The sequence below is a fragment of the Loxodonta africana genome, chromosome 16, assembly GCF_030014295.1.
Source record: "Loxodonta africana isolate mLoxAfr1 chromosome 16, mLoxAfr1.hap2, whole genome shotgun sequence".
Lineage (NCBI taxonomy): Eukaryota > Metazoa > Chordata > Mammalia > Proboscidea > Elephantidae > Loxodonta > Loxodonta africana.
The window spans coordinates 75393859-75417588 of NC_087357.1; the positions used below are offsets into that span (position 1 = coordinate 75393859).

Sequence of the window (23730 nt, forward strand, 5' to 3'; positions counted from 1 at the left end):
GTCATGTGCTAAGCATTGCACTGATTATTTTTACAAACCTTAACTCATTTAATGATCTCAACAACCATATGAGGAATATACTACTATTATCCCCATTTTAAAGATGAGGAAACTGAGGCACAGAGAGGTCAGAGTCACACAGACAGTAACTGGATCATTCAAGTAGTCCAGCTGCTGAGTCCATGCCTTCCCTTCCTTTCCAGGGTCCAAACGGAGCTTAAATTGGAGATGGGGGTAGGGGGAGATGGTAAAGGTGGAAAAAAATCTGAATATTCAATGTGTTAGTTTCAGCTCTAAATACAGAGAGTCTTCCTTTCATCTTTTTATAAGCACCAAGCTGGTATCATCCTGAAAAATACATTTCTAAGTTGTGATCTTCTTAGAGATGTAGCCCATAAGCATAACTGTTCCTTCTTATCATGAGTTTCTGCCGTTGATTTGCAGAGTAAAGCCACGGGGCCATGTCTGTAACATTCCTATCTGTGTCAGGAATGCCTGTGATGAACCAAACATGATTCTTTTAACAAGTGAAGCAGTAAGCAGCAGGCGTTAGGAAGGACAATATTCAGTGAACGTTCAGGCACGTGATTAAATGGCAGTTTGGGAAGCAGTGCCAGAAAAAGGAGATCGCGGACGTCTGAAGAGGTTTGTGCGCCGATGTCGTGATGCTGCTTGTAAGCAACTGCCCGAGATGGAAGCTCACCTCTGACTCCTACTGCTTGGAGGGATCTTACTTTCTCAATCTATATTCCTGCCCGAGATGGAAGCTCACCTCTGACTCCTACTGCTTGGAGGGATCTTACTTTCTCAATCTATATTCCTGCCAATCCTTTTAGTTACTCCTAGGTACCTTCTGGGAACCCTGGTGGCGTAGTGGTTAAGAGCTACGGCTGCTAACCAAAAGGTCAGCAGTTCAAAACCACCAGGCGCTCCTTGGAAACCCTATGGGGCAGTTCTACTCTGTCCTTAGGGTCACCATGAGTTGGAATCGACTCAAAGGCAATGAGTTTGGTTTTGGTTAGTTATCTTCTTGCAGTCCTTGGGTGGTACAAGTGGTTAGTACACTTGGCTGCTAACCAAAAGGTGTGAAGTTCAAGTCTACCCAGATGAACCTCAGAAGAAAGCCCTAGCAATCTATTTCCAAAAAACTATCCATTGAAAATCCTGTGGAGCACAATGGTACTCTACTCTGACACACATGGGGTCTCCATGAGTGGGTGTCGACTTGACAGCAGCGGATTTTGTTTAGTTACCTCCTAAGTACTTGACTAATCTCCAGCTGTTTCATAAATTAGGATTGGGGGTAGGATCTAAAGGAATCACAGCTGACATTTTATGAGACGGTCCAATTGTTTGTTGAGCCAGACCCAATTCAAGACCTCAGTATGGAACTTGTTCATCCTAGACAATGACCACAAAGCCTAGGATAATTTGATGAGCATTTTGATGAATGATTTGAAAAGTCATAATCCATGGGTCAGTTAAATATGCCTTGCCTCAACACTTACTGCAGATATATCCACATTTTCTTCCAAAAGATCAGAAGGTGTAGTTGAAGTGCCTCGCACAGCTCTGGGTCTTCAATAATTAATGCTGGTGGTGATCATTATGATGATGGTTTCCAGATTCCTGACATCCTTTTTTTTCAGGTAAGAACTCAGAAGAAACGCTGCTCTCAGAGCACTGCATCCACCCATGCACGCCTTAGCTACTCTCTCTAAAACCTTTCCATTTGCATTTCAAAGGAGACTGGGTATTTCTTTTTTTTTTAATTTCAAACCAATTCACCTTGATTTCTCATCTGAGTTTCCTAGAGCTGGCTCCCCAGTGATGCCATAGATACCAGCCGGGCAACTCTAATTCAGATATGCCTCCACTACCACGCCATGGCCACCATGTGCTCCCTCTGCTGTGTAGATCTGAAGTTCTCTGGTGCTCAACACCAGTTCTGAACCTTGGAACCAGGGTTGGGTGCACGGCAAGCAAACTCTGCAGTCACTAGGGCTCCACATTTAGAAGGTCCCTGTGATGGTTAAGATTGTGTGTCAACTTGGCTGGGCCATGATTCTCAGTGTTTATATGTGATCACTCTCATGATGGAATCTGCTGTGAGTAGCCAATCAGTTGAAAGAGAGTGTGTTTGGGGGTGTGGCCTGCAGCCAAATATAAGCAGACATTCTGGTTTATTGCTCACTCTGGATCCTGCAGCTGCCGCCTGTTAATCTGACCTCCAGTTCCTGGGACTTGAGCTATCAGCTTATCTGCTGCTCTTGGAATTCACTGAACTTCTCAGCCTGTGAGTGGAGTTCTGCTCTCCAACCTGCCGGTCTTGGGTTCGCCAGCCCCTGTGGCTACGTGAATCGGGAGAGGCCTCTATCCTAATCCACAGACTTGGGACGTTCCAGCCTCTACAATCATGTGAGCTATTTCTTTGATATAAATCTCTCTCTATATATATTCATATGCTTTATTGGTTTTGCTTCTCTAGAGAACCCAGCCTAAGACAGTCCCCACACATGGTTCAATGCTTTGTTGTCACCATTTTGCAATTCGTCCTAATTTATGAACGAGAGCCCTTGCAAATTATGTAGCTGGTCCCGCTTGGACTATGCCAAATGTCTGATAAGCAATTTTATAAATTTAGGGTTGCTTTTTTATGAGTCGGAACTGACTCGATGGCACCTAACAACAACAACCAAAAATTTTTAACAGGGTACTTACTGTAAACATTTTAATCATCCCTTAGTGAGAACCGTCTTCTGAAATCTCTCTAATTAGGACCAGAAGTAAAATGGAATTCCTAAAGAGCTGAATTACAAAAGCAGTTTGAAACTAGAGTTGGAGCATATGAGTTCTGTTATGGAGAATGTGGCACTGTAATGAACACATAGCATAGCCTCCGTCATTCATTCTGGCACACTCAAGGAGTCTGCCCACACTGAGCCCAAACGTCACAAGCAGATGGAATGTCTCGATGCTCTGCTGTCGCCATTTGGAATTGTCAGGCCATCAGAGAGGTCATGAGCCCTAGGAAGTGTGCTCTTCTCTAGGGACCATTTTATCTCCTTCTTGGCTTGCAAAGCAATGGCAGGGCATGAAGCCCAGTCAACCTTAATTCAGATAAGTGTTGTATCATAATTATTTTTAAACCCATAATTCTGATTTTTAACTAAGATACACTTGCTGTTGGACCACGTTCAGGAATACAGAATAACCTAAATTAGTCTTAAGCTTTATGTTTTCTTCTTTCCTCAAATAGTGGTCCTTCTGAGATTAGCTTTAATGAATAGATGAGAATAATGCATAATTAGCATAGCAGTTGTTCAACGTGTTTAGGAGAATAACCTCCTTTAAGCATTTCAAGAAACTTGTGTGTATAAAAACTCTCTGAGCTCTGTTTATGGTTTTAATGTGCTCAATAAAACTCTTTCTCATGGATTCTCCAAAGGTCAGTTTTTATCCAGCTTGTGTCTGCATTTTCACAAATTGTTAAATGTGAAGACTCCAAAATAAAGAGACCCTTCTTTTTTTTTTTTTTCTATATAATAAATAAAGACACTCGGAGGAACACTTCATGCCACCCAGGTTATGACCCATTCTGATGTCTCCCGTGCTTTTTGCAGTTAGAGATAGTTCCATTAAGCTGGCGACTATTTTTTAAAATTTTTATTTGTTTTGAGTCTCAAGTGAGAAAACAAATGCCTTGAATGATTGATGCATCTAAAGTTATAACACAACCCAACATGCTGTTGAACATAAAATGATACTCGTGAAGAATGTGCTTCTTAGTTCAAACAGATACATGAGACCAAATGGGTGGTTCCTGTCTGGAGGCAGGATAAGGAGGCTGACAGGGACAGGAACTGGCTGAACAGACACAAGAAACTTGGTGTGGAAAGGGGGAGTTTGCTGTCACATTATAGGAATTGCCACATAACAATACGTGTATAAATTTTTATATGAGAAATTAACTTGAGCTGTAAACTTTCACCTAAAGCACAATACATAAATAAATAAAACAAAAATCCTCACAACTGCACACACAAAAAAAAGATGCTGTCGATCCTTTGTCTACCCCCCAATTCCTCTTTGCCACCACCTGGTGCCTTCTCTGCAGCAGAGAACCAGCCAGGCGCTGCCCTCCTACCTGGTCTTTTCCCAGGGTTGTGTGTCTCGGTGAGGGGCCATTTCCACATGCCTGTTTTTGCCAACAGAAACCTCAGATCGCCCTTGACACTTTGTCCTCTTCCCCTTACGCTCAGTCTATTACCAAGTCCCATCAATTTCATCTACAAAATACTACAAAAATTCATCCACCTCTGCCCACTCTATCCTAGTGCAAGCCAAATGGCCTCTTAATCAGAATTCCTGCTGTCACCTTGCCTCTCTGATCCACCTCCACACATCAGCCAAGGTCACAGTTCTAAAACATATACCTGGTCACATCACTCTCCAGCTGCTATCCTTCAATGCCTCCTCGCTGCTCTTAAAATAAAGGCTAAGGCCATGGGAACAGTTTTCAACATCCTGCAGACTCTACCTTGCCTTGTACTTCTCATTCCCTTTCTCCCTGTGGGCCAGCTACATTGGCTTTCTTTCCATTTCTCGAAAGTGCTGGGTTCCCCCCTGCCATCAGGCTCTTGAGTCTGGATCCTTCTGTGAATAGGTCCATGGGCGGTGCAAGCTGTTTGTGATCAACTGCTAACCTAAAGGCTGGAGGTTTGAACCCCCCAGCAGTACCACAGAAGAAAGACCTGGTGATCTGCTTCCAGAAAGATTACAGCCAGGAAAATCCTATGGGGTTGCCATGAGTCAGAATTGACTCAACCGCAACGGGTTTATCATTCTTCCAACAAAACCCTCCCTTTTTCTCACTCGGGTCTTAGCACATATTTATTATTTCGTTGGGGAATTTTTCCCTGATCCCCGCGATCAGGTCAAGTGCTTACTTAAGCTGTCACAGGCTTCCTTGTCTTCCTTATACTTTCGAAAATTTATAATCAAACGTTTGTGTGATAATTTGATAAATGTCTGTATCCTCTTCTAGACTGCAAGCTTCATGAAGGCAGGGGCCAGGTCATTTTACCTTTGCTTTAATAATGGTGGCCCAGGATGGTATAAACAGTTAACATGCTCAGCTGCTAACCAAAAGGTTGGAGGTTCGAGTTTACCCAGAGGCACCTTCAAGAGAAAGGCTGGACAACTGACTTTCAGAAAATCAGCCGTTGAAAACTCTATGGATAAAACAATCCCTTTTTGCAGATGACATGATCCTATATAGGAAATAGTAAATAATCTACAGTAAAGCTATTAGAACTAATAAATAAATTCAGCAAAATGGCAGGGTACAAGGTCAACACCCAAAAATCAGTCAGGTATCTATATATTTTTGGGAAAAGGAAATCAAAGAAATGTTACCATTTACAATCGTATCTAAAAGAATAAAGTACCTAGGAATAAATTTAACCAGGAAGGTGAAAGACTTATACACAGAAAACTATAAAACATAATTAAAAGAAAATAAAGAAGACCTAAATAAAAGGAAGGGCATTCATGTTTATGGACTGCAAGGCTTAATATAGTTAAGATATCAACACTGTACAAAGCAATCTATAAATTCAATGCAATCTCCATCAAAATTACAACAGCCTTCTTTGCAGAAATGGAAAAGCCAAGCCTCAAATTTATATGGAAGGACTAACCAACCCAAAACCAAACCCAGTGCCATTGAGTCGATTCCGACTCATAGCAACCCTATAGCACAGGGTAGAACTGCCCCAGAGAGTTTCCAAGGAGCGCCTGGCGGATTTGAACTGCCGACCCTTTGGTTAGCAGCCGTAGCACAAAACCACTACGCCACCAGGGTTTCCATGGAAGGACAAGGGACCCTAAATAGATAAGTCAATCTTGAAGAAGAATAAAGTAGAAGGACTCACACTTCCTGATTTCAAAACATACTATAAAGCAACAGTAATTAGCATGGTGGTGAAGTGGTTAAACACTCCACTGCTAACCAAAAGGTCAGTGGTTTGAACCCACCAGCTGCTCTGCAGGAGAAAGATGTGGCAATCTGTTTCCATAAAGATTGGTTGTTGTGAGGTACCGTCGAGTCAGTTCTGACGCATAGTGACCCTATGTACAACAGGACGAAACACTTCCTAGTCTTGCACCATCCTCACAATTGTTGCTGTGTTTGAGCCCATTGTTGCAGGCACTGTGTCAATCCATCTGGTGAAGGGTCTTCCTCTTTTTCACTGACCCTCTAACTTTACCAAGCATGATATCCTTCTCTAGGGACTGGTCCCTCCTAATAACATGTCCAAAGTATGTAAGATAAAGTCTCACCATCCTCGTTTCTAAGGAGCACGTAGGCTGTACTTCTTTCAAAACAGATTTGTTTGTTCTTCTGGTAGTCCATGGTGTCGTCACAGACTATTCTTTGCCAGCACCATAATTCAAAGGCGTCAATTCTTCTTTGGTCTTCCTTATTCATTGTCCAGCTTTCCCATGCATATGAAGTGATTGAACATACTGTGGCTTGGTTCAGGTGCACCTTAGTCCTCAAAGCGAAATCTTATTTTAAAGAGGTCTGTTGAAGCAGACTTGCCCAATGCAATATGTTGTTTGATTTCTTGACTGCTGCTTCCATGAGTGTTTATCATAGATCCAAGTAAAATGAAATCCTTGACGACTTTAATAGCAGACAATGTTTCATTGCTATTCATAAGGTTTTCATGGCCAATTTTTTTTAGAAGTAGATCGCCAGGTCCTTCTTCCTAGTCTGTCTTAGTCTGGAAGCTCGCTGAAACCTGCCTACCATGGGTGACCCTGCTGATATTTGAAATATCATAGCTTCCAGCATGAAGATTTATAGCCTTAGAACCCCTGTGGGGCAGTTCTACTCAGTCCTATAGGGTTGCTGTAAGTCGGCATTGACTCAACTGCAGTGGTTTTCTGTTTCCTTTTTTTTTTTTGGTATGGATATAATAATAGACATATAGACCAATAGAATAGAATTGACAGGCCAGGAATAAGTCCATACATCTGCAGTCAACTGTTTTTCCACAAGGGTGCTAAGTCCATTCAATAGGGAAGGAAGAGTCTTGTCAATAAATGCTGCTGGGAAAATCTGATCTTTACACACAGAAAAATGAATTAGGAACCATCCCTTATGCCATACATAAAAAACAATTCAAAATGAATCAAGGACCTAAATGTCGAAACTAAAACCATGAAATTCTTAGAAGAGAACAACCATGTGGCTTTGGGACCCTTAACAATGGATGATCAGATATGACACCAAAAGCATGAGCAACAAAAGGCAAAATAGGTAAGTAGGACATGGTAAAAATTAAAAACTTTTGTTCATCAAAGGACTTTATCAACAAAGTAAAAAGACAATTACAGATTGGGAGAAAATTTTCCATACATCCGTAAAGGGTCAAAATCCGAAATATATTAAAAAATGTCTACAACTTAATAACAAAAAGACAAACAACTCAATAAAAAAAATAGCCAGAAGGCTTGAACAGACATTTCACCTAAGAGAATATTCAAATAGCCAACATGCATGTGGAAAGATGCTCAATGTCCTTGGCTATTAGGGAAATACAAATCAAAACCACAACAAGACACCACCTCACTCCCATTAGAATGGCAATTAAAAAACAATGAAACAAAAATGGAAAACAGCAGGCGTTGATGAAGTTGTGGAGACGCCGGAATCCTCATCCACAGCTGGTGAGAATGTAAAATGGTGCAGCTCCTGTGGTAAAGAGTTTGGCAGTTCCTCCAAAAGTTGAACACAGGCTATCATAAAACCCAAGGGCCCAGTCACCCCAATTCTAGGTGTATACCCAGAAGAAGTGAAGGCAGGAACTTAGAAACCTGCACACCGATGTTCACTGTAGCATTTTTCACAATAGCCAAAAGATGGAAACAGTTGAAATGTCTATCAACGGATGAACGGATAAACACAATGTAGGATATACATACAATGGAATATTACTCAGAAATAAAGAGAAATGAAGTGCTGGTGCCACAACATGGATGAACCCTGACGACATTATGCTGAGTGAAATAAGTCAGTTGTAAAAGGACAAATACTATATGATCTCACTTAGATGAAATAAGCAAATACACAGAAGCCAAAGGCTATTAGGAATTACCAGGTGTGGGAAGGAGGGGAGAAGAGGAGGTTTTGCTTAAGGGGTATTGGGTTTATGTTAATGCTGGCAAAATAATTAGAAAAGAATAGCAGTTAATGGCAGTACAGCATAAAGAACGTAACCAGTGCCACTTCATTATACATATAGAAATTGTTCACATAGCAGATGTTTTGTTGTGTGTATTTTCACTACTATAAAAAAGCAAATTAAAATTAATAACCTGCTTAAAAGAAAACCTTATGGAACACAATTCTACTCTGACAAGGGGTCTCCATGAGTCGGTACTGACTCGACACCGTTTTTTTGTTTTTTGTAGCTCAAGCAAGAGTGTAGTGCCTACTGTTGGAGGTACTCCATGCTCTCATTCCCCAAACACTGAGTAGGAAGGGGGGAGTGGGATGACTCACCGCACTCATGAGAGAGTCCAGGACGCTGACTGCAAATGCTGTCCCACATGCAAACGGCTGTGTGAGGTACAGTTCTGTGTCAGGGTCATCGTCATCGTCTTGGTCCAAAAACTGAACATTGGTATCATTCACTAGAAAAAGCATAAAATAAGAATTAGCTCTAAAGACCACATTCAGGCAGCTCTGCCAAAGAGAGACCAGGCTACTGGTTTAGAAACACCGAGGTCACTGAAAAACAAAAACATGGGAGAAGCTATAGATGGGTCTTGGGGTTGTTAGGTCAGTGGGACTCAACGGACGGCTCCTGTGTGATTCTTTAATTCAGCTTCTGGGGCCTGGAGAGCAATGAGTTCAAACAGGCTCAGTCCATGGCAGACAGCAGAGGACCAGCAGATGGCGCTGTGGTCAGTCCTCTGGTACAGTTTTGGAATCATGGCTGAAAAACACCCTGGAGCGTTTTTTTTCTTGGTAGCCAAGTCCTTTGAGAGATGAACATATTTCAATGATGAGTAGCCATGCTGGGATGGAAAGTTTAGCCACAAAGAGCAGCAACTTATCCAGAGTCAGGAGCAATGGACTGGGATCACACAAAGGCAAAAAGCAAGGAATTCACAGCCTGCCCTGGTGACTGACCTTAGTAGAGCCTGGGGTCTAACAAACAGGCTCTGCTTAAAACAAAGGAAACCCAGGGTGGGGTGGATCCCTGGCTGTCACTGCCTGCTTGCTTACAAAGATTTGCTCTTCCTTGAGTTGCATGGGGACACCCACATTCTCCCTCTCCCGTGTAAAGGGCTCAATCTTTTATGAGATTCTGCTCAAAAGCAGTTGCACATTTGATACTATATTTCATTTCCATGGGAGGATTCCTCAAGGACTCCTCTGGCATGCACATTCAGACTGATTAGTTGTGTCACTGAGATGTCTTTAACTTATTAAAAATTAAGTGACAAATTTAATTTCTATCCCCATCTTGGCTTCAGAAATGATCAGTTTTGCAGAGCAAGTAACAGTGGTGAGAGGGGTGTATGGATGGGCAAGAGATGAGCACTCGTGATTTCTGGAATAATTACTGCGCTTTGAGGAAAAGAACAGATGAGGTGTCCTTTCTCTGATTCCTTTCTAAATGTACTGGCAGCTAATTCTCTTTCCTAGAGTTATTGTTTTAATTTTTTTTTTCCCTGAAAGTAACGTCTCGGGTAACTTTTAAAAACACTTTTTTTTGTTTATTGTATGAGGTAGAATAAATGATAATAGGATAAAGGGCTAGGCATGGAGTTATTTTTAAATGACACCCTCTTGTTTCCCAAGAGAAAGATTCAAATGGGGAAAATCTTTGCTCTGTGCTTCCAGAGTGAATCACATCTGGGTCCCTATTGTCTCTGCAGTACTGAATTATGGGCTACCAGATGGAGTACATGAATAGTGCAAACATTTAATGCGCTCATCTGCTAACCTAAGGTTGGGGATTTGTGTCCACCCATAGAAGCCTTGGAAGAAAGACCTGGGAATCTGCTTCCAAAAAATAAGCCACTGAAAACCCTATGGAGCACAGTTTTACTCTGACACACGTGGGGTCACCATGAGTCATAATGGACCCAATGGCAGCTGGTAACTGAGGAAGAGTACAAAGTCTAGAATCTGACAGCTGGGCTTTGAATCCAGGCTCTGTTCCCGTCTTCCTTGGGCGAAGTACTTAATCATCCTACACCTTAGCTTCTCTATCTGTAAAGTGGGGGGAATAAAATCAGTTCTCTTATGAACTTATCAGGAAGCTTATATGACATAGTGCCCGGTTACTTTGGCCCAGCATCTGGATCACGCTACGCCTCTGATAAACATCAGCTGCTCTTACCATTGCCCTCTGACGTGAAACGTTCCATCTGCCCACTACCTTGGGAAAATAGCTTCTCCCTTGCCCCTCTCAAGAAGCACTTACAATCTTGCTCAGGGATCCTATCAGGGTCAAGCGTCAGCTTTTCCTCACCTCCCTCCACTTACCCAAAGGCATATACAGTTTAGTCTTTCTGCCTTGTGGGTCAGGAAATGGAGACCTGGGACAGTATCTGGGGGAGGGGTGGTTAATTATTTGCAGTAGCAGCTGATGAAGGATCCTCAGAGTCCTTGAGGAGCGATGCTGTTAACTAGGCTTGTTACCAGACTTGGAGGGGAAGGGGCTCCAAGCAGGGAGAGCTGATTCTATGCTTTCAAGGAGCTAGGGATTTGGGTCATTGGAAACGGACAGCAAGGCACGGGCCAGGCTCAGTGAAAATCCTGTGTATTGTTCTAGGATACTCAGTCTCAGGGCTACAGCAGCCACTGTTTCCCAAAATCCATTTCACAGAATAGCAGTTAAGTGGGATGCTAAACCAAACCCAAACCCATTGCCATCGAGTTGATTCTAGGGCTCATAGCAACCCTAGAGGACAGAATAGAACTGCCCCGTAGAGTTTCCAAGGAGCGCCCAGTGGATTCGAACTGCTGACCTTTTGGTTAGCAGCCATAGCTCTTAAGCACTACGCCACCAGGGTTTCCCACACTAGGATTAAGTAACTTGAAACACATTTCTGTCCTTTAATATGCTAAAACTGACTGGGCATATCCAAGTAGATGAAGATTGGAACATACTACACAGCTAAAAAACACAAAAACAAAACTTGTTTCACCTTGATACCCTCTGTGGCTTTTTCTAAAGGCATTTTCCCAGCCTGGTATAATGCAGAACACGCTGGTAAATATCTGTAGGGGATGCAGGGAGGTGAAGGGGTCAGAAGACATCAGTGGTCGCCAAAGTGGTAGGACCACTAGAAAAACAGGGCTGAAGGCAGAAGCAAAGGGTGGCACGAACACATGGAAAGAAGGTTCCCTGAGCACAGAGAAGTAATCTGGTGAGGGACAAAGGCTTCGGGAGATTCATTTATACAGGATCTCCTGAACTCAATTTTTTAGGAGATTCAAGACTAACTGAATACTTGAATTGTTGCCTTGGATTTGGGGTACACCAGGCTTTTCTTTTTTTCTTTTTAATCATAAAACAAGACACCTTAGTCAGTCGACAGCACAGAGATTCCAAATAGATAGAAAAAGAATCTCCTGGCAGGGACGCGTGTGAAATGCTGCTGTAGGTTGCTGCCACGGAGAAGTCTGGATGAATTTCCAGTCCGAGGTCTAGACCACAGGAGCTTTCTGGGTCTCTCACGGCCGTAAAGTTCTGACAAGAGCATCCCGGAAGCCTAGGCTTTTAGCCAGCTGCTCTAAACATGAAAAAGACACCTCTCCTACTGTGGAAACAGAAAATAGTGTGATACCCCGTGACCTGAGTGAATTCTGTCCTGATAAATAGCTACGCCTACAATAACGCAGTGCTGGATGGTGGACAATTTATTCCTTCGTTCCTAGACACCTCACAGCAAGATTACTGTGTTAAAAGCCTGCTCTCTTATTTTGAAATATATTTTTGGGCCAAGAAAATGGAGTGTTCGTTTCATTTGTGAGTCATTTGAAGGCAGGTGCTCCCCACCTCTCTCCCCACCCCTCCGCTGAGCAGCACTTCCGCTGTCTCTATTTAGAAGATCAATCCCCTGTCCTGAGACCCGCTGCTGATGGGCGCCTTTCATGGAGTCATTAACCAAGTCATGGGGAACTGGGAAAGGGCCTGACAAATGCAGTCATCACCTGAGGCCTTTATCTTCCTGAGGAGCCCACTTGGTATCTCCCAGAGAGGCCTGGAGCCGGAGGGTGGGGGTCAGAGTGCAGGGCTGGCCCTCGGTGGCCGCTAACCTCATTCTCTGAACTAGCCCTGAAACCTGACTTTAGTAAGAAAAAGCCCCCTAGGAGCTGGCTGCCTTTATGGCTTCAGAACCAGAGCTTCTGAGAAAGGGCCTAGTAGGGAAAAAAAAAAAAAAGGCAAATAAGGTCAGAATAAAGGAAAAATAAACAGCTGGAGGGAAGGCATGGTCTTAGGTTTCTTTATCTTAAAATTTTTATATTTCTCCTTTGACTTCCTCTGAGAGCTGCGAGGATGTGTCCGTCAAACTGACAGTGTGCTGGAAGAGGAACAGAAGGGGAGAAGGCGGGAGAGCAGGGGGACACGGGAAAAAAAAGGCCCAGACCAAGGAAAATGAATTAGAGCAAAGATGCTTTGGAAACAACTGCCAGGTCAGATGGGTGTGATCAAAGGTTTACTGATGTTGTGCGGGGAAAAAAATCATTAAGAGAGGCCAGAACAAGGCAGTCGATTCCAACCAGAGCCACAAATAAAACACATTCAAAGCAGTGCCATGAGGGTAGCCTTTCTACTGCAGCCGGTGAAAAAAAAAAAAAAAAGCCGATGGTAGTTGGAAACACCAACAGAACAAAAGGAGATACGGATGCGAAGGAAAACAGCACTTCTTACCCAGCTCCGTTATCATTAGAATGTGCGTCCCACTGTTTTTTTCCTGATTGACTGATACCAAAGGCAACTTGCCCGGTTTAGCTAATTGGATACAGCATTTAAGGGTGGGGGGAAGGGAGTAGAGGAAAGTACAGAAAAAGAAAAAGAGTGAGGGAATAACAGAGGAAACGTACTAAAATAAAGGGACCCGGGGCCATTTGTCTTGGGCGGAAAAGTCCACTCTGAAGATAGGCACATTTACAAACGGTAGCAAGGAATGTCACAGACATGTTCAAAGTTGGGTTCCGCTGACCAAAGATCATGGTCCTCAAAGTCCCATCATTTTTTGTACCAGAGTGGCGTTCTCAAAAATGAGCTCTGTCTGCAAAGCAGTTCAACTAGCATAGATTAAATGTACAGTTACTACACATTATAGTTATCACACATTAACCCAATGCATCTGCCCAGTTCTTGACATGGTTCTGGCTTAGACCTGAGCCTGTGTACATCAGTGGAGGACTTAGATCACAGGAGCTGTCCAGATAGCATGCTCAAAAGATGTGCTTCCAGTGAAAATCCCCAGACACAATCCATGGACAAGGCCTTTCCTCCCTTCCTCCCCCTTCCCTAACTCATGTTCCAATCTTAAATCCATCCTGTTATGCTCCTTTGGCAACAGTGACCAGCATGAAGGAAACTGTCTATTCATTTCAGAGGAAAGATAGATCAGTTTTCCCTTTGGTAATCTGCCATGTTTCTACCCGTACCTTTCTCTCCACTCTCCTAAAACAAACCCCATTAGAGCCTTCTAGGTTGAAAGGGCTAGGAAACAGGCCAGCCTCCACATATCCTGCATGGTCTGGAGGAGAAGACAAAAATCCTCTTCAAGGCCCAGATCTACCCCTACCTAGTTCAGTGATGATGGGGATATTGACCCCAGTTGTGATGGATGGCTGCCGTAACATCCCGTGAACTGGGCTGTTATCTGGAGAGGATCTGTCCATTCCTGGAGGTGTGAACCCTAGGAAGAAGGAAGAGAGGAGGGAAAAAAAATCAGACAGGTGGAATATGTGGAAATAATCAGAGTACAGAGTACATACACAACCCAAGACATGTAGCTTATGGGTCATTACAGGTCAACAGTCCATACTCCCAGGATAAACTCTGATGAGTTGTTTTAGAAAGACAAAATAAGTAGGAGACCATTATAAACAATTCCAACTCACTTCGATAAAAAAAAAAAAAAATCGATAGTTCCCCCCAAATCCAGAATTGACGCCAATTATTTATCCTGCTCACAGATTTTGGTTCCCCTCTCCTTCCAGGCCCACAAGAGGATCGTACCTCTGTACCTTCTTGAAGTTATATAGGCCCATGTAATATAGGAAATGCTCTGGCTCATAAAAAGCGAACAGAAGCAGTGGGTACTACTTCTGGTATAAGTATTTAAATGTCGTGTGCTTGACTCGCCACCTCCTTCTTACCAGGCATGACAACTATGGAAACACAGGTTCCTATAGAAATCAAGGCTGGATGGCAGCCCTGGATGGCTGACCAGACCCACCAAGCATTTTGAGAAATAAATATATGTTGCTTTAAGCCACTGAGATTTGGGGGACTTCTGTCACCACCACATTAACTTGGCCTATCCTGACTGTTATCTTAAACCAGTTGATGGTTTATTCTCTTGCCAGTGAGTGGGGGCCTTCAGTAAATGCTTCCTTGCTCTTAAAAAACATATATGAAGAGATTTCCTTTTAATTCACTGGGCATGGTTTTATATGCCTTTAGCACCTGAAATTGTGGCAGCCATTTTGCAACTAGGATGGGTAACAGCTGAGGACAAAGCTAACTTAATGATATTGGCTGATTTGAACCACAGAAAAAACTGTCCTCAAGTTCTTGAAGTAGAGACAGGGCCAGGATGGCAGAATAACCAGATGCTTCCAGCAATCCGTCTTACAACAAAGACCGGAAAAATCATGTGAAATGATTACATTTATAACAAGCTTGGAGCCCTGAACATCAAAGGCAAAGTCAGAAAATGGACTAAGTGGCAGGGGGAGAGTGAGACTGTTTAGACGCGGAGAGGAACTGCTGGACCTGAATTGCTGGGATCCCTCAGGCACCATTCCCAGGAGCAGTGGCAGCGGGCTGGTGGTAGCGTTCGGCCGCAGTTTTCTCAGGGAGAAGCAGCCAGTCACACAGCCTACTCACACCTCTGGAACCAGTGAATAACGGCACTCTCAGCAAAAGCTAAATACTTGAGCATATTTTACCGCACCCCCCCACCCCCAAGCCAGCTTCAGCGACTGTTGATTTCCCTGGGCCTGAGTTAGGTCCTGTTGAGCACCCTTGAGCCATGCTCCCGGACTTGAAGAAGGAATAAATTCACAAGGGGAAAAGACAATTTGCCAGCTCCACGAACCTGGGTAGCTCAAGACAGAAGCGGCTCCTGTCTAGGCATAAATAGTCCATGGACTTTGAATACCTTTCCCCCCTGCGTGGGCCTGTGTGGGCTTATTCCAGGAGAATAGGCCCTTGTTGGCAGACTGCGACTGTTTAAGCTGTGTGGTGGAGAGGTGGGTGTTTGATGTTTGACACGGCTATTAAATAGGGTACTCACCTATCCACATCAGGGGCTTAAGGACTGGTGGCTCCTCTCAGGTCACCCAGCCCCCATGACAGGGGTCCAAGGATAACTGGTACCTCCCAGTCCTTACAACCAAAAGCATTGGGTGCCCATGGTCCATCTGCAGAACCCACCCACTGCATGCTCTAGGGAAGAGGGACACGCTTTTCTCACAGACAGCTGGGGGATGGTTCTCAGCCCCCTGCCTTGGTCAGAGCGGGACCCCCTACTGCAATCAGATGCCGGTACCTATACCAAACACCCCTGCCCCTCTAAGATGGTAGGACAGAGCCTGTACCACACACTTGATGACCAGCTACCTGGACACCTGAGCTGAATCTGCACAAGAGAAGTGAATGGACTCATAAGCTCGTGTACCTGATAACAGCTCTAGCCATCTGGTAACAGGACGTGAGAGCCCCAACAGCAAAAATAACCAATCTAGCTCACTCAAGCAACCCATCTGGGCATAGCAAAACAAAACAAAGTGAGAAACTAGGAAACAGTAAGCATACATAAAATAAACTAATACAATAACTTATAGATGGCTCGGAGACAACAGTCAATATCAAACCACATAAAGAAACAGATGATGATCGCTTCAACAAGCTCTCCAAACAGAGAATCAAAGTGTCTTCTGGATAAAGGTACCTTCCTGGAATTACCGGATGCAGAATTCAAAAGATTAATATAAAGAACTCTTCAAGACATAAGGAAGGAGATCAGGCAATACGCAGTACAAGCCAAGGAACACACAGATAAAACAGTTGAAGAAATCAAGTTCTTGAAGTAACCATCCCTGGAGCCACCCTACTTGAGGAGATACACATATGTGTTATTGTTAGCTGCCACTGAGTTGGCATTGACTCATGGCAACCCCATGTATCACAGGGTTTTCTTAGCTGTAATCTTTATGGAAGCAGATCACCAGGCCTTTCCTTCCACAGAACCTCTGGGTGGTTTAAACTGCCAGCCACCAACTTTTTGGTTATCAGCCACTTGAGCCAGAAGCGTGTGTGTGTGTGTGTACTTTTTATGTAAGTCAAATTGAGAAGAAGTCTTCTTTATTCCCAGCTGAAGTCATCCTTTCTGATGGTGGACCTCTTGAACCCCAGGGAGCCCAAAACAGACCTCGTAAGGTAGGTGTGACCATAGGAAAATTGGGAAGCAGCATGCTTTGTTTCTTATTCGGCAGTTTGGGCTTCTTTGGGTCTCAGGCCCACGTGCATATCAGGATGAGCTTGGCCCAACCGCTGCTTTAAGTTTAGTGAGCGTTAAGAGTCATCGCAATGAGGCTGACTACCTCCTTAAGAACGTGCATAGAGGCACAGAATGCCTTAAAAAGTACTGAACTATGTATATCAAAAATCTGTTTACCTCTTAAGATTCATTTGGTGAAAGTTAATTTCACCAAGCGAAGCATATGGCAAATGGTATCATCAGCTCAACGTTGGCTGCAAGGCCCCAGGTGCTGCCCCCACCTCTGAGGACAGGCGGGCAGATGTCCACATTCATTTTGGTTTCTCTTCTTTATCCTTTGTGGACTGCTCCATGGGTTTATCAGTGAATCTGGGACTTAGAGGTACAGTCACTTGCCAAGTTTCCTAGCATAAAACTCCAAATAGATAATGTGACCAGATTCCTGACTCACTTTCCAGTAATGTGACAAGATCAGCTTGAATGTGGCATTTTAGCTATGTGTGAAGCTTTACGGAGCAAGAAGGAAATGACAGGTGCTCAATAATTGCCCGTTGTTTTGGAGGTGCATAATGTATGAAATGCTAGAAAAATCCGAAAGGGTTGTCTTATTTTCTGCTCTCCTGTGTATAAACTTCATACCATTGAGGGCCATACTTTCAGAAAGAAAAAAAGTTTATTTAATAGTCTGGCCCTGATTGCATTACTTTTATTTTTATATTAATATACCGTGAACAGGGTAAGTCAGTTTGAATGACAGCGTAGCGTCCATCTTTCTAAACCTTGGAGCGTGTGTTTTTTCAGCCAACCACCAAACCAAGAGCACGCATTTTCAATGCTAGATGTTTTCTTCCCCTAGAATAGCGAAGGGGAGAACTAAACTGTTTCCATCGGAAGTTTCATTCAAAGGCATGAAAAACAGCAAGTGACAGCTCAGCAGATTCCGTGGATGTGACGTTTTTGGATTTCTTCAACTTGACAAGTAAACACCTTAAATCGGTAATGCTATATGCATAATACATGGCCTGTATTTTGACATCCATCATCAAATGCTGACTTGAGAAAATACGGGTTTGTACGTCAAGGAATAACACCCATAAAGCAGGGAGAAGTGCAGGTCACAGGGTATTAGGAAAGCTGTATTTCATTACAGAACCTTCAACAAGCCTTTTATTTTCTCTTATTTAAAGATTCCATTTTCAGCTGTGAAGAGACTCAGTTCCTTTGCATGAAACCTTCATTTAGAAATGACACGCTTGCCTCAGAGTCTTCTTTCATTTTGCTTTCATGTTGCATTTTCCCCTTTAGTCACCAAGCCTGGTTCCATTAGCATCTGCAACTGACAAACTACAGTGGGTGTCCCAAGACATCTCTCCAGTACGGCCCTTCTCTCCCTCTGCATGACCCCAAGGAGGGGGTGCTTCTGTTGGCTAGAAAACTTCAGCAGTGATAACGCCTTTATTTATTTCACTACTTTTCTAGTCTCACATTTTTCAAAGAAAACTGCAAAGGCTAAAGAAACAGATTTCATATCTTTCCCTCACATGCAGTTGTGTTAAAGACTAATAAAATTTATTAGCATTGTTTTTTCCGTATGGATCCTAACATGGGAAAACTGTAGTCCGAAATGACAGGGTTGACCCAGATTCCCTTCATGACCTTGGAGAGAGTAGAGGCTCAGGCTCCTTCCACCTGATGGGATGGGGCAGTCTGGCATTGGGGCCATTTGATGCTATCCACCCCATTCATCACAGCAGCAACTGATAAAGGGGCAGATCTAAATGGGGTCCTGGTGCCTGACGGTCTTGCCTCCCTCCCTCCCCGAGTATCCAATCCTGCAGCAATGGCTACATCTTTGGTTGAACTCTAACTTCCTTTGTGCATAATAACACTCCAGTTTTTCACGCGACAGTCACTGGCCCATGAAATATACTCCAGGGATCCTAATCTACAGTTAGTGAATAGCGAAACTGGGAAACACTCCCTCCGTTAGCTGAACTAACGCTTGGTGCATTAATCTGAGAAACAACCACTAGTATTGCCAGAAAAGATGACCAAGAATGTCAATGTTAGAGAAACAATGAGTATTTCTCAATCAGAAAAATATTCACGTTTAATAAATAATCTCATCAAGATGGCCTCCTGTTTCTTTAGATGTATCCCCATTCTCTCTGGGGGGAATGGTAGTTCAGTGGTGGAGTTCTCACTTTTCATGTATGAGGCCTGGGTTCAATTTCCGGCCAGTGCACCTCCTATTCAGCCACCACCTACATGCTGCTATGATGCTGAACAGGTTTCAGCAGAGCTTCCAGGCAAAGATGTACTATGAGGGAAGGACTGGTCATCTACTTCCAAATATCAGGCAGTAAAAACCCCAAGGATCACAATGGTCCAATCCTCAACCAATCATAAGAATGGCACAGGACTAAGCAGCATTTCCTTCCATTGTGTATGGGCTCGCCATGAATCAGGGGCCAACTTGACGGCAGCTAACAACAACAACATTCTCTCTCCTGTGCGTGCACATGCAAGTTTGTGCTAAACCTGACTTCCAAGAACTGCCTTATCTCCTTAAACTGAGGATCCAAACCATTCTAATTCTCAGTGACAGATGTGACTGTGTTTATGTTATATTTTATTCATTTGGCAATAGGCACAAATGACTTAAACAACATTGTACCATGTCAAGGATTCTCACTACATTTTCTGTAAAAGAACTAGAGGGCAGATGAGTATTTTATATCTTTGAGATTCCCAGATTGTTAGAAAATATCTACTATAGAGAGAAGAAATAGAGTGGAATGGTTAAGAGTTTGGGTTCTAAAGTCAGATAGCTTGGGCTCAAATGTTGGGTCATCTGCTTATTAGCACATAATTGTGAGGACCATGCAAAATTTTTCAAAGCCTCTGTTTCTTTATCTATAAAATGGAAGTACAGGTAGTGCCTGACTTACGATGGGATTCTGTTCCGATGACTATGTCCTAAGTAGGTTCAGATGTAAGCTGAATATCTCATTTTTTTTTTAGTTTTCATTTCAATAATTATCATTATTTAATTTTCATTATTAGTATCTTCATAAATCTGATCTTTATTTGACTTTGGGAGTTGGAAATACTATTTTTTAACACTGTATATAGTTACATATTACTAAAGATAAGATGTACCCCGAAGGAAAGCAAAACAAAACACAGTTGTCAGTGCAGTTTGTCAAAACTCAGGGAAGACCTGTACATGCTACATAGGGCAGTAATGAGGATAAAAGGAAATGATGCATTCAAAACCTTCAGTACAATTCGTACATTTAGTTCATGACCGGCATGAAGTAAGTAGTCAAAAATGTTGGTTAGTTTAACGCCACTACTACTAAAGGTTATTTCAGAGCATAGAAAAGGACGGAATACCACCAAACTCACTCTATGAAGCCAGCATATCCCTGATACCAAAACCAGGTAAAGACACCACGAAAAAAGAAAATTATAGACTTATATCCCTCATGAACTTAGATGCAAAAATCCTCAACAAAATTCTAGCCAATACAATTCAACAACATATCAAAAAAATAATTCACCATGACCAATTGGGATTCATACCAAGCATGCAGGGATGGTTTAACATTAGAAAAACAACCCGTGTGATCCATCATATAAATAAAACAAAAGACGAGAACCACATGATCTTATCAATTGATGCAGAAAAGGCATTTGACAAAGTCCAACAACCATTTGTGATAAAAGCTCTCAGAAAAATAGGAATAGAAGGAAAATTCCTCAACATAATACAGGGCATTTATACAAAGCCAACAGCCACCATCATCCTAAACGGAGAGAGTCTGAAAGCATTCCCCTTGAGAATGGGAAGCAGACAAGGATGCCCTTTATCACCATTCTTATCCGAAATTGTGCTGGAGGTCCTAGCCAGAGCAATTAGGCTAGATAAAGAAATAAAAGTGCATCCAGATTAGTAAGGAAGAAGTAAAAGTATCTCTATTTGCAGATGACATGATCTTATACACAAAAAAACCCTAAAGAATCCTCAAGAAAACTACCAAAACTAATAGAAGAGTTCAGCAGAGTATCAGGATACAAGATAAACATAAAAAAAATCAGTTGGATTCATCTACACCAACAAAGAGAACATCGAAGAGGAAATCACCAAATCAATACCATTTACAGTAGCCCCCAAGAAGATAAAATACTTAGGAATAAATCTAACCAGAGACGTAAAAGACCTATACAGAGAAAGCTGCAAGAAACCAAAAGAGACCTACATAAGTGGAAAAACATACCTTGCTCATGGATAGGATACTCAACATTGTAAAAATGTCTGTTCTACCAAAAACCATCTACAGAAACAATGCAATTCTGATCCAAATCCCAATGACATTTTTTAATGAGATGGAGAAAAAAATCACCAACTTCACATGGAAGGGAAAGAGGCCCCGGGTAAGTGAAGCATTACTGAACAAGAAGAACAAAGTGGGAGGCCTCACTCTACCTGATTTTAGAACGTATTATACGACCACAGTAGTCAAAACAGCCTGATACTGTTACAACAACAGATACATAGACCAATGGAACAGAATTGAGAATCCAGACATAAATCCATCCACATATGAGCAACTGATATTTGACAAAGGTGCGAAGTCAGTTAAATGGGGAAAAGACAGTCTCTTTAATAAATGGTGCTGGCATAACGGGATATCCGTCTGCAAAAAAATGAAACAAGACCCATACGTCACACTATGCACAAAAACTAACTCAAAATGAATCAAAGACCTAAATATAAAATCTAAAATAATAAAGACCATGGAATAAAAAATAGGGACAATGCTAAAAGCCCTAATACATGGCATAAACAGTATACAAAACATAACTAACAATGCACAAACACCAGAAGAGAAACTAGATAACTGGGAGCTCCTAAAAATCAAACACCTATGCTCATCCAAAGACTTCACCAAAAGAGTAAAAAGATTACCTATAGACTGGAAAAAAGTTTTTAGCTATGACATTTCCGATCGGCATCTGACCTCTAAAATCTACATGATCCAGCAAAAAGCTCAACAACAAAAGGACAAATAACCCAATTAAAAAATGGGCAAAGGATATGAACAGGCACTTCACCAAAGAGGACATTCAGGCAGCTAACAAACTCATGAGGAAATGCTCACAATCATTAGCCATTAGAGAAATGCAAATCAAAACTACAATGACATTCCATCTCACCACAACAAAAAAAGGCTGGCATTAATCCAAAAAACACAAAATAATAAATGTTAGGCTGTGGAGAGATTGGAACACTTATACACTGCTGGTGGGAGTGTAAAATGGTACAACCACTTTGGAAATTGATTTGGTGCTTCCTTAAAAAGCTAGAAATAGAACTACTGTACAATCTAGCAATCCCACTCCTTGGAATATATCCTGGAGAAATAAGAGCCTTTACATGAACAGATATATGCACACCCATGTTCACTACAGCACTATTTACAATAGCAAAAACATAGAAGCATCCAAGATGCCCATCAACAGATGAATGGATAAATAAATTATGGTATATTCACACAATGGAATACTACGCATTGATAAAGAACAATGATGAATCTGTGAAACATTTCATAACATGGAAGAATCTGGAAGGCATTATGCTGAGTGAAATTAGTCAGTTGCAAAAGGGCAAATATTGTATGAGATCACTATTATAAGAACTCAAGAAATAGTTTAAACAGAGAAGAAAATATTCCTTGACGTTTTTGAGAGTGGGGAGGGAGGGACAGAGAGGGGTGTTCATTAATTAGATAGTAGTCAAGAACTATTTCAGGTGAAGGGAGAGACAACACACAATATAGGAGAGGTCAGCACAACTGGACTGAACCAAAAGCAAAGAAGTTTCGAAGTCCAGAGTAGCAGGGGCAGGGGTTTGGGGACCATGTTTTCATGGTACATCTAGGCCAATTGGCATAATAACATCCATTAAGAAAACATTCTGCATCCCACTTTGGAGAGTGGTGCCTGGGGTCTTAAACGCTACCAAGTGGCCATCTAAGATGTATCATTTGGTCTCTACCTGCCTGGACAAAGGAGAATTAAGAACACCAAAGACACAGGAGACAGAAAGGCCCACATAAATCAGAGAGTACATCAGCTTGAGACCCAAAGAACTAGATGGTGCCTGGCTACAACCAATGACTGCCCTGACAGGGAACACAACAGAGAACCCCTGAGGGAGCAGGAGAGCAGTGGGATACAGACCTGAAATTCTCGTAAAAAGACCAGACTTAATGGTCTGACTGAGACTGTAAGAACCTGGAGGTCATCGTCCCCAGACCTTCTGTTAGCCCAAGACTGGAACCATTCCCAAAGCCAACTCTTCAGACAGGGATTGGACTGGGCTATAAGATAGAAAATGATACTGGTGAGGAGTGAGTTTCTTGGCCTAAGTAGGCACATGAGACTATGTGGGCAGCTCCTGTCTGGAGGGGCAATAAGAAGGCAAAAGGAGACAGGAGGTGGCTGAATGGACATGGGGAACACAGGGTGGAGAGAAGGAGTGTGCTGTCTCATTACGGGGAGAGCAACTAGGAGTATATAGCAAGGTGTATATAAATTTTCGTATGGGAGACTGACTTGATTTGTAAACTTTCACTTAAAGCACAATAAAAGTTTTTTAAAAAGTTGGCTAGTGATGGTAATATTTTACTGAGTATACACTAAATGTTTGTGGGTTAGTAGAGCACCCACCACTTTCCATATTGGTAAAGAACTAAGAAAGCTTTTCATAGGTTTTTTTTGTTTGTTTTTTTTTTTAAGAATTTCCACTTAGAGAAAACCCCAATAAATTAACGCAAAGGCAATGAACAGTGTGTATATATCTTGATAGAACTAATCATATCAGTCAGTGATAAAAGCACAGTCCAAAATATCTACAGAAAGGAGGATTCCGGGTATGCACAT

General features: G+C 42.4%; 1 protein-coding gene across 8 annotated transcripts in view; it reads right to left on the reverse strand.

The window, feature by feature from the left end:
• Window positions 1-23730, reverse strand: part of KCNMA1 (potassium calcium-activated channel subfamily M alpha 1) — a 917661-nt gene that overhangs the window by 49542 nt on the left and 844389 nt on the right. For 7 of the 8 annotated variants that reach the window (XM_010589260.2, XM_010589253.2, XM_023547133.2 and 4 more), the window contains 2 exons: window positions 13855-13968; window positions 8576-8706 (listed from right to left, as the gene is read on the reverse strand). In XM_010589260.2, coding sequence (XP_010587562.1) covers window positions 8576-8706; window positions 13855-13968 — 245 coding nt within the window. Of the gene's footprint in view, window positions 1-8575; window positions 8707-12968; window positions 13050-13854; window positions 13969-23730 lie in introns of all 8 variants that reach the window. The other variant, XM_023547132.2, reaches the window with a different exon arrangement.